The sequence below is a fragment of the Pogona vitticeps genome, chromosome 2, assembly GCF_051106095.1.
Source record: "Pogona vitticeps strain Pit_001003342236 chromosome 2, PviZW2.1, whole genome shotgun sequence".
Taxonomy (NCBI): domain Eukaryota; kingdom Metazoa; phylum Chordata; class Lepidosauria; order Squamata; family Agamidae; genus Pogona; species Pogona vitticeps.
The window spans coordinates 69,192,516-69,211,903 of record NC_135784.1 but is presented as its reverse complement, the minus strand read 5'-3'; the positions used below and the strand labels follow the sequence as shown (position 1 = coordinate 69,211,903).

At 37.5% G+C, this 19,388-nt stretch overlaps 1 protein-coding gene across 1 annotated transcript in view; it reads left to right on the top strand.

Moving 5' to 3' along the window:
- Positions 1-18,978, top strand: part of NINJ1 (ninjurin 1) — a 31,918-nt gene extending 12,940 nt beyond the window's left edge. Inside the window, exons 2-4 of the mRNA XM_020803734.3 lie at positions 7,574-7,805; positions 11,549-11,700; positions 15,545-18,978. Of these exons, the coding sequence (XP_020659393.3) occupies positions 7,574-7,805; positions 11,549-11,697 (381 nt within the window). The 3' untranslated portion in view covers positions 11,698-11,700; positions 15,545-18,978. The remainder of the gene's footprint in view (positions 1-7,573; positions 7,806-11,548; positions 11,701-15,544) is intronic.
- The last annotated feature ends 410 nt before the right edge of the window (positions 18,979-19,388 follow it).

The window sequence follows — 19,388 nt, the reverse complement described above, 5'->3', positions numbered from 1 at the left end:
ACAGAGCTGTGTTGGACTTGGGGCAAGAACACCAGCCTCCAGAAATCTTATTACAATCCATTTATTAACTCTTGGAACAATAACTCCAAGAGTACTCCTTCTTCTATTATTTTGTATCAACAGGACAAAGTTACATATAAATATATTTTAAATTACATATTTTGTATCTTGATTTCTAACAGTTTTTTAAAATGGGTTTATAGATTGATTGTAACTACATCAATCCTGGTCCAAAGCAGATGGAATGAAATGGATCATAGGATATAACTGAGCTTGGCATTTGAAGCCCAGACACAGCCATGTGACAAACATATTTGCAGTTTACACTGCCTTGAAGCTGAGCTTGGGACCGCTGTATGACCTAAATCCAAGGGAGACTTTTGGCATACTTAAGCCCATTGATCTCAGTGAGCTCAAGCTTGGCTATATTCTGCATAGGACTTAGCCCCGTGTGTTACCTTTTTTAATGATAGAGATAATGGCAATGGTATTCATGCAATGAAATATTTAGGTAACAAATACCACATTTAAACATAAGGCAAGCAAGCCTGTAGCTTCAGGCTTCACATTACGAGAAGTCTCAAAATAGAAAAAAAAATTACAAAATATCAAGGTTTACACAACTGATAAAATAATACAATGGTAAGTGTTAATATTATGCAACTTCTTACAATGTAGCTTACAGCCTACATGTAATTGCACAACCAAGCATTATATAATCATTTTTCCTAATATTTATGTTGGCACCAGCCCACTGTACGTTGGTGGGCATATAACAACTTCATGCTATATTTATTTATTCATTCATTCATTCATTCATTCATTCATTCATTCATTCATTCATTCATTTATTTATTTATTTATTTATTTATTTATTTATTTATTTATTTATTTATTTATATACTGCCCACCTGGCAGCCAAGGCAGTTTACAACAAATAACAAATAACAACAGAGTAACAAAATAGCAAATATTGACATTAAAACATAGGGGTGAAAATCAAAATCATATGAAACAATCACATGATACGGCTGATGTTTTGTGTTATGTTACCGGTGTTGGAAAGTTCATTCTGTGGAGGCTTCTTCCATCTTTGTGATGAATGAGTTGTGGAGGCAAACTGTCAGACTTGGCTTTGTATAATTTAACAATTGTAGTACAGCCAGGAGGTGTTATAGAATAGGTTCTGTTCAAGACTGAAGGTTGAAAGATGCTAGAAGGCATTCTTTAGCTTAGATTCTAGTCAAATCTTTTAATGAGATTCTTAGAGTAATGGAAAATTTCTTCATTGTAGAACTTCAATCATGCTTAAGCATAGGCTTAACAGCTTCTCTAATACTATTTTTTACAGGAGCCTTACTTATTAGTGCAGTATGTAAAAATAATGAAACAGAAAGTGGATATTAAAGGACTTATGTGCTGGGAAACTGTTCATTGTGGTGATTAAATGACTGACATTTCCACCTTTAATTGCTTTTAAACTAATCCTAATAAATTTGTGTTTTATCTTTCGGGGAGGGGTTATAATGAATGGATCATTTCTTTCATTGTCAAAACCTCCGCCCAACTAGCTTTCCTCAAGCATACTTGCAAAAGGACATTTGGGTCTATTAACAAGCAAAGACCCCTAGCTAGACTTCAGATGAGCAGTGGAAAAGCCTCTTGATCATGGTCTTGACTTATATTTAAAGGAAGCTGTGTTTCAAGGTGGCTAATATTCTGTTCCACGGCACTCATTTTAGTGGTATGCAGCCCTCCTTGCCTTAATAGCATGATGTCACAGAAGTCAAGAGAAAGCTAATAAGAAGCAGATTGGCATGAGAGTAATTAAAAGATGCATTCCTCCTAGTCACTGAACAAATGAACAAGTCTCTGTATGGCTTAGCATGAAAGGAGCCACCTGTCTGAAGGTGTCAGATAAACAAGTCTCTCTTTCTTGTTTACCAGCATTAAAAGGATTTTCCTGGCAGATATACTGTGGAAGACTTGGGTGGGATTCTGGAAACACTGGGAAAGAGTGACATTTAAAGGAAGAAAGGAATTTTTTTCTGCCCTCAGCAAGCCAAAATCCTTGCCTTCAAATTCATGGTGTGTTTCATATATTTATATTTGTTGACATTAAACATAGCTGGAAAGCTACAGGCTGTTGGTCATAGAAATGATCCCATGAATAACTCTAGTGAATTAATCTCATTTAGGCTTGTGAAGAACCATTCATTGATTTTATGAGATTAAATTATTTTACTTCTGTCTTCTTAGAGGACATACGAGTGGATGGAAACAGAGGATGAGGTACTAACTAGAACAATACCCCTACTCTGTGCCAAAATTAAAATGCTTTCTTGACACAACATCACTTGTGAAACTTCTGGGAGGATAATGTAATTAACAAGAAGACAAAACAACATTGTACTAGTATGATAATTTGGTAAACCAGTTGATTTTTTTAAATGTTGTTTATCAGCCAACAGCATATTCAATAGGATGTTTTCTTCCTAGTGTTAGGTTTATAATTGTGAATGCCAATAATTCCCCAAAATATGTAGTGGGAAAATGTTTTCTTCCGCTCAAAATTGGCAGATGCACTGAAGGTAAGGGAACCTCCTTCGTTCCTCATTCAAAAGACACCTGATCCCATGTACCTACTATTTCAACAGCCTTGAGTAAAGTAAAAATTCCACAAATGTATTTTACTGATCTAGGAAATATGTTGAAGTAAGATGTCCACACTACCTGAGACATTTGAGTCTACTGCTTATAGCATTCCCTTCTCGTTCCATTGGTAATGTTCTGAGAGTGAGATGGGCTTTTCATACAGTCTAAATTGCACTTGTTTATCCAGTAACATACCAGAAGCTATCCTGGAGAAATAGAGGGAGAGGGACATTAGGTTGGTGATCATCACTTCATTTTGTACACTTAAATTTCATAGTTTAACTATGTTTCTATATGAAGAAATTGTTCCTTGTTTCTGTCCCTCTTTCCTGCCATTCAGATTCATTGGCTATCCTTAGCCTATAGTATTATGTGAGAAGGAGAATGAAAAAAAAATCTTCCTATCCACTATTTTATACTAAGAATAATTGTGTGCACTTCTGTCCTGTTCCTTCTTTCTTACAATTTTTCAAAGCTAAAAATCCCTAGTTCTGCCATTCTGGAGAGGTTCCAGCCTTCTGATTTCTGTTCTTTTTTCAAGTTTTATAATATTCTTTCTAAGGTGCAGTGACTGTAACTGTACACAGTATGCCAAGGGTGATCTTAACCTAGAGTTGTATGAAGGCTTTATGATAGCAGCATTTTTATTTTCAAATTCTTTTCTAATAATCCCCAACATGGAATTAGTTGTTTTAAAAAAGCAGTTGTATATTGGGTTGAATGTTTCATTGAAGTATCAATCACAACCCTAGATCCTTCAACTTTTCAGACCCAGTCATCATATATATACAAGATGTCCCAGACTACCGGAGAGAAAGAATGGGTGTTATTTGCCCATAAAATCAGTACCAACTAGGGAGGAGGGAAGGACAGTACCAGGGTGTACTGACATCTCAAGAAACTTGTTTACACTAACAGGAGGATTTGTACCTCCTAGCTAAATCTGTAGAACCTGAAATAATAATCGGTCAAGAAAATTCATTTAAGTATCCTATTTCTATGAGTTATATCTGAAACTTTCACTCATAATGAGGGAGAATAAAAATCAATTATTTTAAAAAATCAAATTGATTTAAATCGTGGTTTTAAATTTTTAAAATTTAAATCATCAAATGAATCCAATTTTTAAAATTTACATCAAATTGACCCTGTTCATAATGCTAAACTGCCTTATAGATCATTTGCTCATTTTCCAAGAATATTTTCCTAGGCTTAAAATGTTAGATGTGCAGATCTATGGCTAGTGTTTTGTAGATGATTCAGTGAACACATTGAATTTGTCATTATTTTGCTGGTCCATAAGAATGTTCATAAGCTTTTACGTCCCAATGGCAGGAACCAGCATTTTTTGTTTTACAATTCTAATAAAACTATCCTATTCAAGATTCAATAAAGCCTATAAGTTGTATTCCCTCAAAGCTCTCCAGGACATATTATAATGTTGCAGGACTTGTTTTCTAACTACTTTATTTGATTACTGAATTGTCAAGTTCTATATAAGAGTACAGTACATGGGCTAAACTCAGTGTTGCTACCCAAGCAGATCAGGCCCATTGAATCAATGGAATTTACATAAATGTTGACTGAAGAAATTTGATTTGTTCAGTGTGTCTACTCTATTTAGAAGGAACAAGTATATTTAGCTGCATAAAACCCAAAATTAATGACATTTTTTTTCCTGTTGACTGACTGGCTTGCTTTATTGTTTTGTAACTGGTTGAATGAATTCTTTCTGTGGATAAAGTAAAGCTGCTATGAACTAAAAAGTGTGAGTCATACCATGTGATTTCCAAATATCTTTGTGTTAGACAGAACACACTTGTAGCACTAGTAAAAGCTATCTGGGATGGGGGGATGTTTTACTTTTCTGCTGTCGAGTGTCAAATAAACAGGATGAAAAGGAAAAAGATTAAACTGAAATGACAAAGATGCCACCAACCTGATTTATTCTGTTTTCCAAAATCTCAGTGGGATAATTGATTAACTTCATTTTATCATACGAGTGTCATATATTTTCCTACAAAAGTACTGTATTCTAGCTGCTAGGTGGCATTCCTTTCCATTTGGCAGAGAGGCAAAGATGACCAGCTGATGTTGTGAGATGTATACTTGCTAGGTGGCTGTTCATTTACCAAGGGCCCCTAGGATAAGATCACCCTTGGCATACTGTGTACAGCTCACAGTGAATATCCAACAATATCCATTTTCACAGTCATAGGGAAGGGAATGGCAGTCGCCTCAAGCTGACTAGGTGAGTGATCATGTGTTGATGAGGTACAAAGTATCATTTGAAGAGAGCTTTTAAGTAACTGTGTTGTCTTTAAGAGACAGACACTCAAAATATAAAGCTTGGATACTCCTTTGATTTCCGCCCTCCTATTAAAGGAACCAAGTGGGATAAGTCACAGCTGTTTTGTATAACATTCATGAAGAGTGAGGATAAGGACTTGAAGAAAAAGCCTCTGGCCAAGGGTCCCATCTCGCCTGCTCCCCCCCCCACCAGTCTGGTTCCAACCTTTAGGCAGGATGTCTAACTGATTTAACCTGGTTTTAATTTTACCATGTTGCATGCGTTTATTGACCCTATTAATCACTAGGACACGTGTGAGGCACAGACAGCACTTTTTGCAAAACAGACATTGATGGTGCAAAAGAGAAATTATTTGACAGTATCAGCAATGTAGTCCACAAGAAGCATCAGCTGCCATAGCTAACACTACGTACAAAGTGGAAAGACAGAGCAGATGCCCAGAGAACCCACTTATAAGATCAGAGGACAGCAGACAACATTTCTAAACAAAAGCTTTAGTTCTTCCCTTTCTCTTTTGTTTGGGAAACCAACATATTGATTGTTAAAGAAGAGCTTACCAAGATCTCCTCTAGATTCATGACATAGTCACTCTGGAGCACCACCAGTGATTCAGTCATTTTTATTTAAGCTGTGTAGTCCTGGGAATGAATCAGAGTCAAACTCAAGGGACTTTTTTTGGGCTTCAAACAATGTTAATATTTCCCGTTGAAGCTCTCTTAGGAGAAAAGTTTGAATAAACAAGATGTACTATATGAGAATTACTTGGCTCTATTATCAGTACAGAAAGTACTATTCATAGCATTTTTCAGTACATTATTTAAATTATATTACAGCCCTGCAAGGACCCCAAAGAAATTTAGTTTAGGTTTTAGAAAGTTAATGTGCTGGATAAGATTGGGAAAGTAATTATAACAGGAGAACATGTTTACAGGTCTGTTTCTGTGTGTGGGTTTCAAACCCACACTATCTGATGGGGCTAAGACAGCATGGAAATGGGGTGTCTGACAGTGTGGAGCTGTTCTTTCAAAGGGTGTGGCTACTGGATGTGTTCTGCTTGTAGTAATCTCTCCCCACTCCCCATCTTTCTATGGAATTACATACTTTCTTCACAGTGGTGAAAGGAGCCAAAGAAAATATTTGTTAATTTAAATGGGAGGAAAATCCTCCTGAGATATGGAAATTTAAACAGTGCTATATTTCCTAAATACTGTTACATAAATTCGCATATTGAAAGCAGTCTAAAAATTATTTGGTGCATATCAATATTATTGCTTAATTGCAATTTAAATGATGATTTAAATCAATTTGATTTTTTAAAAAAATCATTGATTTTTCTCCATCCTATTTTTAATTAAGCAATAAAACTGATGTGCGCCCAGTATTCAAGCTCTCTGGGTAGCCTACCATTTGTTATAAATGGGAGTTATTTTCGAATATGACAACTGTAGCCAATAGCAATAAGACATGAATCCTATTCTAAGAAGTTTTTTGAAATTTTTTGTCCATTCATTTTTCTGTGAATTGTCCTTTTTGTTCTATGCTGAGAACAGAAAGACACTACTGGCAGAAGGTGGCATAAATCACATCCGAGGATGAATCAATAAATAAACCCCAATGTTGTGTCTGACATTGTTGGGGCCCTTGATGGTAATGCTAGTGTAAATACAGGGGCACAACTTGCATCTAGATTTGTTGACAAGGGCTTGCTCCTTTCTCTGTCTCTGTGCCGTGTTGCCTAATGCCTCAGTAGGTGCTAAGGTTGGAGTGCTGTCTGGAGACAAGTACAGGCTTGTCCTTCAATCCTGGGAGATGGAAATATTCCTATCCAGAATAAGCTGCAGGGAATTGATGATACGTCTCAGTGGTCTTAATTGGGAGCTGACTAGTAGTAGTGTTCATTTGTTCTATCCATTGGATTTTTCTTGTAGCAGACTGTTCCTATGTGCCAGTCTGTCTTGGACAATTTTCTTTTTTACCATGTTTAGTGGGCATTGTTTAGAACAGTGGTTCTCAAACTTGGGTCGCCAGATGTTCTTGGACTGCAGCTCCCAGAAATCCTGGCTAGCACTGCAAGTGGTGAAGGCTTCTGGGAATTGCAGTCCAAGAACATTTGAGGACCCCAGTTTGAGAACCACTGCTTTATAAAACATAGCTGCTTATTTGGAAATTCCTTAGCATTGTCTTTAAAACAACAACAGAGAGGGTCCGATGATGCAGCAACGTCAAGCTGAGATTTATCATCATATATTTCAGTTTCTGTCAAAGACCATAGACTTGACATATATGCAGACTCTCTGCTTGTTTCCAGTGATTCTTCATAGTAGGGCCCCTTTGGTGGTAAAGTACCCAGTATGTGCATTGTGTAGCATGCAAAGACCCTGTTTATTCTTTTCTCCTCACAATTAATTGTGGGGGCCCTGTCTGAATACACATGTGAGGGACACCTTAACCTCCCTACAAGTGTTCTTCCCCCCATCCTACTCATACATGGTGACCAAAAAGGTGAGGTGGAACTGTCGCTTTCCATCTTGCAGGTTAACAGAGTATTATGCTGATGACAATTCTAATGCTAATTAGTTCATTAGCTTTTGTTGTTTTGCCTTTTAGCTCCGGACTCGCTGGCTACAGAGAGACAGGACGATTAACATTAACCATTATGCCAATAAGAAGAGTGCAGCAGAGAGTATGCTGGACATTGCTTTGCTCATGGCCAATGCGTCCCAGCTGAAGGCGGTCATGGAACAAGGGCCATCTTTCTCATTCTACATCCCACTTATTGCCCTCATCAGCATCTCGCTCATACTCCAGGTTGGAGTAGGGGTGCTTCTAATATTCCTTGGTATGTACAGTGATTTGAATTATTGCTCGTTTCCTGCCAAACTCTTCAGAGCTTGGGAAAGTGGTTCTTTTGGACTACAACACCTGCCATTTCCCAGGCAGCAAGGAAATGGGAACTTTTTGGAACTGTATTCCTAAACCCTCTGTCCCCTGCTCCCAGTGTGAGAGCAGTAGTCCCAAAGCATTTTTCCCAAGCTCTGGGAAAGTAGATTTTCCACAATGGGTTGTGATATTTTATATATTCTTTTGTTTCTTCTGTAGTGGAAATAAACACTAAAGAGAAAAATACATACATAGATACATGCTCATACATATGTGCACACATTTGTACTTAAAATTAAGATGACTGAGTTCACTGGAGCATAATTCCAGGTAAGTAGGTATCAAACTGCATCCTTAACATAGTATATTTCCTGAAAGCTTATATTTTCTGTTGAAATGATTGCATGTTTGTTTCTGTGGAGTAAGGCTTAGCTCAGGAAGTATACAGAAACTGTCTGTTCAACCCTAGAATTTGTAAGCTTTGTTATACTTTTCTTCTGGCAGGAAGGTCATGCTGAGTATTTTAACTACTCTGTAATTTTCCAAGTATATAAACAGTATTCTTTTGGATCATACGTAAGTTTGAAAATAAAAACAGTACTATACTCTTAATGCAAAATCAAAATAAACTATTTGGAAGGTAAAACATCCAAGGTTTGGAAAGGGAGATGAGTTGATAGAGTGCTAACGCACACACACGTGCACGCACACACACACATTGATAGAGTGCTCACAGACACACACACACATAGCCACACACAAAGTCCTAGCATCCCGTCTCATGCCGTTTCACATTGTTGATACTGGCAGCTACTTTTGCAAGACTACAGCTACAATTCAGGGTAATGTACATCTTAATGATCAGTCACTCTTTCCTTTTGAGAGGCCTTCAATATATCATGCTATGTCTTGTTACATTGGATCAGATGGTAGTGGTTTGACAGTAGTTCTGTAAAAATTAAGGAAGGAAGGAAGTGGTCAAAAAACTTTTTGAAAGCCTTTTGCTTTGGCATTCCAAGTAGCTTCCTCTTACACAGATGCAAATCATCTATTTTTGCACAGACACCCTTTTAAAAAATTCTGTTATATATTGTCAGGGACAGACGTAGTTTACATATTTTGAGTCCTCCTCAATCCTGTCTTAGTGTTCTGTAACAGCGTCTTGTTATTTGCAAAAATAACTTGCTTTTATTTTACCACATTGAATTAGGAAATGAATTCAGATAACCTGTTAACCTTTTTTGAAAATGCAAGGACTTTCTGCCCAGACTGGAAAATTAAAAGAGAGGAAAACAGAGAGGAAGACTGAGATAGAATGAACATAATGAAATACCTTTTTCAGTTGTATATATATAGAAAGTCTTTCGGTAGTAGTAAAAGCACCATATACTCTCCTATAAAATACGACCTCATGTTAATTGTAAGATGTTTTTCATTTCTTTCTTGAAGAGTGAAAAAGAAAGAAAGAGACTACACAAAATGATAGTGGCATTGGATTACTGTAATAAAATGCTTGACATTACCTGTACTAATGAGTAGTTCCAAGTTTAGTTCTATAATAGTGACATAGGGTTATTGTAATTCCCTTGAAAACTCAGAGGAACCTTGTTTTGTTCAAGCAAGACAAAAGCTGCATTAAAAAAAACTATCTTCCACACCTCCAGAGCTGGTGAATCACTCCTATATGTGAGCTCTACAACTTGAATGGCTTCTGAATACATAAATCACAGAGCCGCTGACTGACCAATAGACGTTCTAGCAGCCAACTTTTGTAGAAAATGCCCTAATGTTGTAATCTAAGCGCTACACCAGCTTGTTCACAATGCATCTGTCACAATTTGTGACAGACTGGAAAGTTCTGGGTTGTCTGCATTGCTTGGAATTTTGCTTTCCTTTTCTAGATCTTGTAAAGGAGGAAGGTCCTGTGGCCAAGATTCATGGAAATAGGCTTGCACACTGGGGGAGTTTTGGACAGGGATTTCCCGTAGAGATCAGCCTTCCATGTCACATAACAGACAGCTTTAAGCACTTGAGGGAGTTTACAGGGCAACTGAGTCTTTGGATTTCAATTCATATCTACCCCAATCTTTATTTTTAAAAGTCTTGATTTACTATTTGTAACATTACATTATTTCAATTTTCCCCTATAATTGCCTCAGCCATTCTGCATTTTAAAGCAATATTTGTAAGATATAATGAATCTGTAGCAACTTTTGAACCTTCTACTGTTTTCGTATTTTGTACAGTTTGCATGAAACAAATAAAAATAAGAGAAGGTTGTGGAGATATGCCTCTCTTCATGGCAGTTTCTCCCATTCATATCTTCATAACCATGGTGCTGTGGAAAGCTTAGAAACCTGTCAGTGGCTTCTGGCTCTTGTATTTGCATGGTGGGAAATGCAACAAAACAAAACTATCTTCGACTAATATACTTGTACAGGCAGGTCCCCTACCTTATGGAAAGTCTGCCACCAGGAGGTATTTTGAGAGAGAAAAAATGAAGAGAGAGAGAAATGTGGAGCAGTTTCATCAGACCTCATGCAATTTTGTATGAAGACATGCATATTTAATATAACCCATTTATACATTTTTCAAGATGTGGGAATAAAACTAACCTGACATGAGCTTCAGCTCTTTTCGTCCAACTCCGTCTCCTCTTTAGCAATTCAGGCAAAGGAAGAAATGGAAGAAAACAGAAGCTGATGTTTCTTTACGCAGCCGGTGCTATGAGTAAGACTAAGGATGCGACTACACAGCAAGGGAAATATGAATGTCACTTGCTAGTGTTTGATCCATGCTATTTTGTTAAATGTACATAACATTGTCTTTTGGGGAAAATGAAAACAGTGGAAAGCAATGGCCATAATCAGTGAGCTGATTTGGAATTCTGAGGAATTGGTAGTAGAGATAGTTTAATAATAAAAAGCTAAGTAACAATATATCATTAAAATTTGGAAAACTGAAGATTTTGAATGTTTGATTCTCCGCTGCTGCAAAGTAGAGCCAGCCTGTGCAGCCTTGGGCAAGCTGCACAGTAGCAGGATACCCTCAGAAAAGGGAATGGTAAATGGTAAAATGGTAAACTTCTGGGTATTGACTTCCTAGAAAACTCTGAAAAGGATCATCATAAGTCAGAATTGGCTAGAAGGCACATGATTATTATTATGACTTGTAAATTATTTTTTATTATTATTTTGACTTCATAGAGTCATTTGTATATGTAATCATAGAAGTCTTTCAGTATTCAAAAATATTTTCTTGTACCAAAGATTCCTGCTTGCCTATTACTTCCAGATTGTACAGTATTTGTAGGTCTTGATCAAGGAAGCTAGTGAGAAAGCTCTGAGAGAAATATTTTTTATTCTTTAGACTCCAACCCTGCCTTTCACTTTGTGCCTTTCACATGCTTTGGACTGCAACTTCTATGAGCCCCAGAAAACATGGACAATGGAAGGACCGTGGAATTTGTTGTCCAAAACACTTGTGATGGCGGGGAGACTGAGTTTGGGAAGAGTGAAGCAAATAATCCATTACCCTTTTTTGAGGTATTTTTGGAGACGCTTTCAAAATAGCATTTCCCCTTGCTTCTTCTCTTCTGAAACCATTGCTACAGAATATGAATAATAATAAATCTCTTCTGTATGTATAATTGCTCCTCAATGGGAAAATCATCATTTTCACTCAAACTTTCTGCTCTTGCAGTCAAATATGACCTTAATAACCCTGCAAAGCATGCCAAGCTGGACATCCTGAATAATCTTGCAACGGGACTGGTGTTTATTATAGTAGTTGTGAATATCTTTATTACTGCATTTGGAGTACAGAAACCAGCAGTCTCAACCAGTAAGTGAAAGGTGAGTTGCAATCGACAATATACTTCATGGAACAAGACCATTTTTAATCTGCTATTTGGAAAGTATATATAGTTCTACTCTTTCATGCATGGAAAGGTTGGATGAAGGTACTTGATTTGTTTGTACTATGAAATAAAACAGTTTATATTATTATTGTTGTTGTTGTTGTGTTGTAGTTTAGCATCCATACAGAGTACGTTAGTCTTTCGAGACTGAAGGATGCCTAACTAAGTTTATCATCACTTGGTACAAGCTAGCCAGAGCCCCCATCACTTCTCAGGCACATCCATGAGAACGAGATTGGAAAGAGTGGTCTTAACTGACCAGATAGGCGGGATATAAATTAAATTAAATTAAATTAAATAAATAAATAAATAAATAAATAAATAAATAAATAAATAAATAAATAAATAAATAAATAAAAGTTTCATTTCCATTTACAGTTACTGAAATGTGAACTTGGACAAACTGGTGTTAATATTATCTGTAATGGGGGTGGAGGAATCAAAAACCAGAGGTTGATTGGGGTGGTTCATAAACTGAATTCATTGGGGGCATATCAGAGACAGGGGGCTGAAGTCAACAGTTCAGAGAAGGCATTTGCCTATGATCATGAACCAGCTATTAGTTTGAATAGTTTTAACACCATAGTTCTATTATTATTCTTGAAAACAAGAGCAAAATCTTCTGATATTTTCATCACAGCTGCACAAGAAGAGGCAAATGGCAATGTCATGGCTTCAAAGTCTACTCATTTAACATTAAACAATGGTTTACCAATACCTTATGCTTTATACTTAATGTTTTATATCAATCTTAATTGCTTTTTAATGTTTTTACATTTTAAAAATTGTTCTTGGTGCATGTTGTAATAGTACTATGTTTAATAGCTTTTAAGCTGCAGGGTCAGAAGACCAGCAGTCGTAAGATCAAATCCACGCAACAGAGTGAGCTCCCGTCGCTTTGTCCCAGCTCCTTGCCAACCTAGCAGTTCGAAAGCATGTAAATGCGAGTAGATAAATAGGTACCACCTCGGTGGGAAGGCAGACAGCCTTCCGTGTATAGCCGCGCTGGCCACGTGACAACAGAAACTGTCTTCGGACAAACGCTGGCTCTACGGCTTGGAAACAGGGATGAGCACCACCCCCTAGAGTCGAACACGACTGACTAAAATGTCAAGGGGAACATTTTTTTTAAATGATCAAAATATTTTGTTTAAGTGCTTGTTTTAATGGTGTTGGGAGCTGTCTTGAGCCCGCTTTACTGGGAAAAAGACAACATGAAATGTCGCAAACAAATAAACAGAAAACAAAACATTCAAACTGCGGCTCATAAATCAGGATATGTATAAAAATATGAAAAACCAAAGAGAACCAACATTGTGGTCCTTCTGTTTGGTATTCCCTCAAGAAAAGAAACATCTTTAATTATTTTTTCCCCAACAGTGAAAGCAATGTCAAATTCTTCTCTGTCATTATGTGTTTTTTTTAATGACTTTTCACCTTTGTCTTGAATATGCCTTACATTATATTGATAGTTTAATCATTTCATACCTAATGCATGAAATACAAATTCGGGAGCAACGTTGTCTGTTCAAGATATATTCTGGGGTTTTCATCCACCCTACAGGAAATCTGACCTAGAAAAATACTGGCCTACAATTTGTGGTGGTATTTTTGGAAATATAGAACTACTGGGCTTTTGTCCCATATTGTTATAGTTTAAATATATGGCAAGCCTCAAAGCAGGATTTTCAGTGCTTTTAAAATCAGTGCTTTGGCAGCCTTGATGTAAATGTACTTCCAAGAAGAGTGTGGGTTTTTTTTTTTACAGATGTTCCTTTACTACTACTTTTTCACATTTTATCCTTCAGAGAGCAGGATAAAGAGAGAAGTGCACAGGTGGCCGAGGGCTGGGCTAGATACAAGGGATGCAAAAGGATGTTAAAGAAAATTAATAGGGAAGCACTTGAAAAGCAAGGATAATCCGGAATCTTGTATTACACCAATGTTTCACTCTGATTGATGATATTTCTCAAAAATAAGAACACTCACTGCTGCTGCTGGATAACGAACTAATCTGGAAGGAGGAAATGTGGTGGATCAAATGATCAGAGAAAATTGGCTGGGCCTTAAAAGTTTCTGTAAAGGATGATAGACTTAATCAGAGGAAGGTCGCTGTGAAATGGCTGACAGGTCCAGTCAAACAAAGAGCACTAGGGAGTGGAGGGAGAGGAGGCAAGGTTCCTGCCTACCAGGTCTCCCCTGTATTACAAGAGTGGGCAAGGAAAGCCATAGGAGCTTATGAAACATGAAATCTAAAGGGACTGTCAACAGTGACTCCATTAAGATTGTTCATCGTGTATCTTAGTGAGAAAAATCCAGAAAAAAACTGCTGGAGCAAAGTAAATGAACTAGACGTCTCTGTGCTGGACTGAAGTTCCATTCGTCTCGCCTGTGGCCATCTTGGTTCATATTTAACCAAGTAATGATGAAAACCTTTGTCTCCATTCCAAAGGCTCCAGTCACTGTCACAGCTTTCTTCAGTAGCAGTTTCTGCTTAATCTCATAAAAGGGACACTACAACATGGAAAGAAAGCCAGATTAGAGCAGAAAGCCAGAACCAAAAAAATATATATATCACACCAAACTTTGCTATCTTATATGAATGGTGGAAGGAATTGCAAGTTGTAAACAGCCATAAGTATGGGTAGCATTGCTAGCTGTTCCTAATGAGTTACTGAGAACTCCAGTGTGGTAGCATGCCTTTTGTCTAGTTGTGTTTCATCAAATGCCTTGTTGAGGGAAAAAGCCCTGGTTCACCAAACATCTCAACAAATTCAGGTTATTTTGGACCAATGACAGGATGGAATTCCTCATATTCTGCCAGTACTCTGGCTCTGTAACGCCACATGGTCTTGTGAAAACATAAGCCCCAAGATTTGCCAATACTATTTGTCAGAGTGACAGGAAGAAGAAACTGTCTTTCTGCTAGCCTGTGAAAAATTGTGACTCAGAATTATTTTAAAGTATATAAGTAGTCAGTTTAATACGCCTTCAATGTTTGAGTTTGGAAGTACCTCGAATGCCACATGCAAGAGAATTTATAGTTTTTAATTTTATGTTTTTCTGTTCTCTTAAAAGAAAATCAGATGTTTTTCACAGCAAAGAGTGATTTTATCTTTATATCCTCACCTTGATTATTGTGATCATTCTGTGCTGTGGAACAGAGCTCAGAAAAATTACTTTAGAAGAGCTATAAGGCTCAGAATTTCCCAGTTGTGGTCACCAGCCAGATGCTATATCTAGAAGTTGTGGTCCAAAAAATAGTTACTTTTCCAAGCATTGTTGTACCTTGGTTCCCACAGTTGAATACAGTGGGGCTTATTTCTGAGTCCTTACCTTTGTAATTGGGTTACAAGTACATATAAGTGAAAGATGTATATCCCACCCTTGTTTGCTATCTAGTAGACTACTATCTAGCCCCCAGTAGTTTAAGATTATTGCAGTGAATTTTCACTTGCAGACTGTGTAGTAAGGTACCTGTGCTGTTGTACATTGTAAAATGCCATATTCATTTACAGTTCACAGAAGGACTGGTGGTGGATTAATCAGCTAATTGTGTTGGTCATAGCTTAACCAAGTAAAGATTGGTGGTTTTATATAGTTGTTTTTCCCCATTTGATAAATTCCAGGAAATTATAGGAGTGAGAAAGACTTCCATCAGATTGTCCTCAATAGAAAGGTGAAGAGGCTTAAAACAGAATGCCTGTTTTAAAATATAGTCACCATGAATGTGTCAGTGATGTTTCTCATTACCTTTCCTTTTCTTTCTTTCCCCCCAGAGATCTGAGCATTTGAACTCTGTAGATAATTTCTGCATCTTGAGCCAGAGTCTCTTGGATGGAAGACATGAAGAACCTGAAGCAATTCAAACAACAATTTCTTCCTCTCATCAATTTTCCAGAAAGGACATTACGTACAACCTCTTGGCTACACAAAGATGGATGGCTGCTTGAGAAAACTGGATTACATTTTGTCATGCTGGAGATTCAACCTGAGGATACAAGGCTCAGAACTTCTACATACACCTATTGAGAAGACTGTCATATAATTTTTTTCTCTAGAGATAGCTACTCTGTGACTGAGAACTGGTGCTGCTGGGAAAGTCTGTCTATGTAAGAAATAGGTGGACTGAGGAGAGAACTTGCCCCACCAGGTCTGCCAGCAATTGATGTTAATTGGCATAATTGTGGCCCCATCTGTAGGCAGCAAGGTTGTGCTAGTCTCCAGAAACACTGGTGGGGGTCAGATACATGGCCCTTAGTTTTCCCTCCTTTTTACATACCTCACAAGCAACAAATATCTCCATGACATGGACGAATTCAAGTTCTTCCATGACTCTGTTACAGCTCAGAATTCCTTACTCTCTGTGCCTTTCCTGAGACGTGTCGAACAGAGAAAGAGAATCAATGCTCTGTTTGGGAGTACAAGCTTTACACAGGGCAGAGAACCGTTCTCCTAAATTCCATGTAAAGAAGGACAGCGTTGTCTGTCGAAGCTCTTAAAATTTTGGGAAGCCAGTGTTTTATATGCAAAGCATCGGTGCAAATTTTTTCTTTATTTATACAATTCCAGAAGAAGAATGTATCTCATAATGGGAGACTGTTCCTGTGTAAAAGGGGAGTCTGCCTTCAATCAATGTAGTGGGTACATGGGGACAGTCAAATTTCTGTGCTCACAATGGCCATTTAACTATACCTCAGGTTGCTTCAGCATCCAAGTGTTCCAAAGAGACTATTTTTAAAAGATTTTCCTGGTTCCTGTTATTTTTGAATGGGGCCATAGTTGTGTTTTAAAGAATTGGCACAAACTGGGAGGTGTGTCTTAAAATGCAGCCCACAGTATATTTAAGAGCGTAAGAGCTCTGCTGGATCAGAAGAAAGATCTTTCTAGTCCGGCTTCCTGTTCCCCAACAAGAAATCAGGCTAAGAAGACCTAAGCACAGTCTAAATAAGAAAAGCTCAGCTCAGGCCTCTGTCTCATTTCTCCTTGATTCATCTTCATTTATCTCGGTGGCACTCAGGACACATTGCAGAAGCCATGATGCATTTTCTCTTCATTTTTAACCCTCCAACAAAGACCTTCTTCAGCAAGAAAAACTTAGGCCTCCACAGTCTAAACTTCAGTTATTACTGTAGCGGAGATGTGACATAATGTGGCCCTTCAGAGGTAGATAAACCAAAATTCTACTACTGACCTTGTGATGACCAGGGCTGGTGGAAGTTACAGGCATCAACATCTGGAGAGTTGAACATTTCTTACCCTTGCCCAACTGGAATTAAAATGGACTTGACAGTGCAAACTGATCTAATCAGAAGTTAGCCCTGTTGAGTTTAGTAAAGCTTAGCCTAACTAAATGGGTATAGGATTGCAGCCTAATAGTGTTTAACTGCTGACTCTCTAGCATGGCATTTGTGTGTGTGTGTGTGCATGCATGCGCGTGTGATTTCATTTTTCTATTTGTTGTTCATCAGTAATAAGACACCAGAATTTGTTTTTAAAGGACAATACAGTATCTCTAATGAATACAGATGAGTCAAGAATTAAATTATTCAGAGTAGATACTATTGATGGCAATTGTATACATCACAAATATTTTCTCTAAGAAATTACACTAAGCATGTTATTCTTAATTTATCATATAATAAACAGAAGTTGCCTTCCATTTTAACTGTCATTTAATATAGCTTTATAATTATTGGGGGTGGGAGCTACTGAAAGAAATACTTCCATAAGCAGAATCAGAAGGGGTCGATCTTGCCTCTCCAGTATACCATGTCACTGATGCCTCCCGCCTTCAACCCGTAAAAGTTAGAGTACTGGAGTGCAAGTAAACTGACTGGAATTAGTTTTTCAGGTGGCACTCATCACTGCAGGAGGAAGATGGGGAATGATGTTTCAATTCCCCTAAATCTAGACTATAATATATACAGTATGTACTCATATAGTATATAAACAACTCATTTTCAGTAATTAAAGAAATATTAAAAGTACATAACACATTAAGATAAAGAGAGATTATTGTAGTATTTTCACTTAACATTTCAGTTGCTAAGTTCATCTTCCACTGACTATAACCATAACAAAGATTTAGAAACTTTTTTGCTTTTTTATTAGGAGGAAAATAGAGAAGAGCACAGAAAAGCATTGAGATGAAATTCTATTTTAATTTAAATTATTGCATTATTATTGACTAGTCTTTATTTCTCGTAACAATAATGGTTTACAGTATATCCAGATTTGCTTAGAGTAGACCCTTTTGACCCTAGTGAGTTCACATTAATTACTAATTTAAATCCCATTGATTTAAGTGTTGTTCCTGCTCAAATGTAAATGTATTTAAAATGCCTTCAGAATTAAAGGACTGGCTTGGTTAGCAGTTTGTTAATCAGAACTGCAAAAATCATGCAATGCAACTCTCGACTAATTCTTCATTAACCTAATGGAATATTGAACTTTTGTTGCAGTGACCAAGAAGAGACAATACCAGTTGAGTAGAATGAAATAAATAATTTGGCCATTCTGGGAATTGCATTCCAATGGAACAATATTTCTGATCTCTGGGATGATCACAAAACCCTCAGTACCACAGTTGAGATACTAACAAATAATAGGGAGAATTGGCCCACCATAGTAAGTTACTGCTGTCTGAGCAGCAAGGAGATCACATATCTTCGCGAAGGCTTTCACGGCCAGGATCTAATGGTTGTTGTGGGTTTTTCGGGCTCTTTGGCCGTGTTCTGAAGGTTGTTCTTCCTAATGTTTCGCCAGTCTCTGTGGCCGGCATCTTCAGAGACCAGAGCACAGAGTGCTGTCCTCTGAAGATGCCACCACAGAGACTGGTGAAACGTTAGGAAGAACAACCTTCAGAACACGGCCAAAGAGCCCAAAAAACCCACAACAACCATTAGATCACATACGGGAAGAATGTCACATAATGAGTAGCAGATCTGTATTCATTGTCTGGAAAGATTTCCTGGTCATAGACATTTATATCTGACTAGATATTTATATCATGAGTGCCATCACAAAAGTTTATAGCCTTCTATAAAAATCCATTGCTGGAGGTAGGATCTGTAGTAGCTCTGACCCTTCTATTCAGGATGGGATTTTCCTCTCTCTCTCTTTTAATTATTGCAGCTATGTTATATTGTTGGCATTTTAATTACAAAGTTGACCTTTATGCCAGTTATGAATGAATAAAAGCATTTTGTTAGTTGTGTTGTCTGTGATTTTTCATTACACAATTGCCTCATTAGGAGGAATTCATTAAAAGTCTTTCAAACTCAAATATGGTGTGAGTGAGTCATAGGGACCACATGAAAATCTGGCAAGCCTGCAACCAGCTCCGTTCTGCTATAGCTGTCACAATCCACAGAAGATCAATGCTTTCAGTGTAAAGACTATGCTCTACTTCAGCTGCCAGACTCAACAGGGTTCTAGCCAGAGATCAACTAGGCAACCAGGACAGGCAGTGAGCAATTGTACACCATGCTGCTACTCCCTTCTTCTATATTTCATTATGATTACTTGAGAGAATAATGTGAACAGCATCCACCCATCCAAGAATCACTGACACAAGAATATACAAATTTTGTGGCATAGAGCAGATGATTCGCTGGAAAG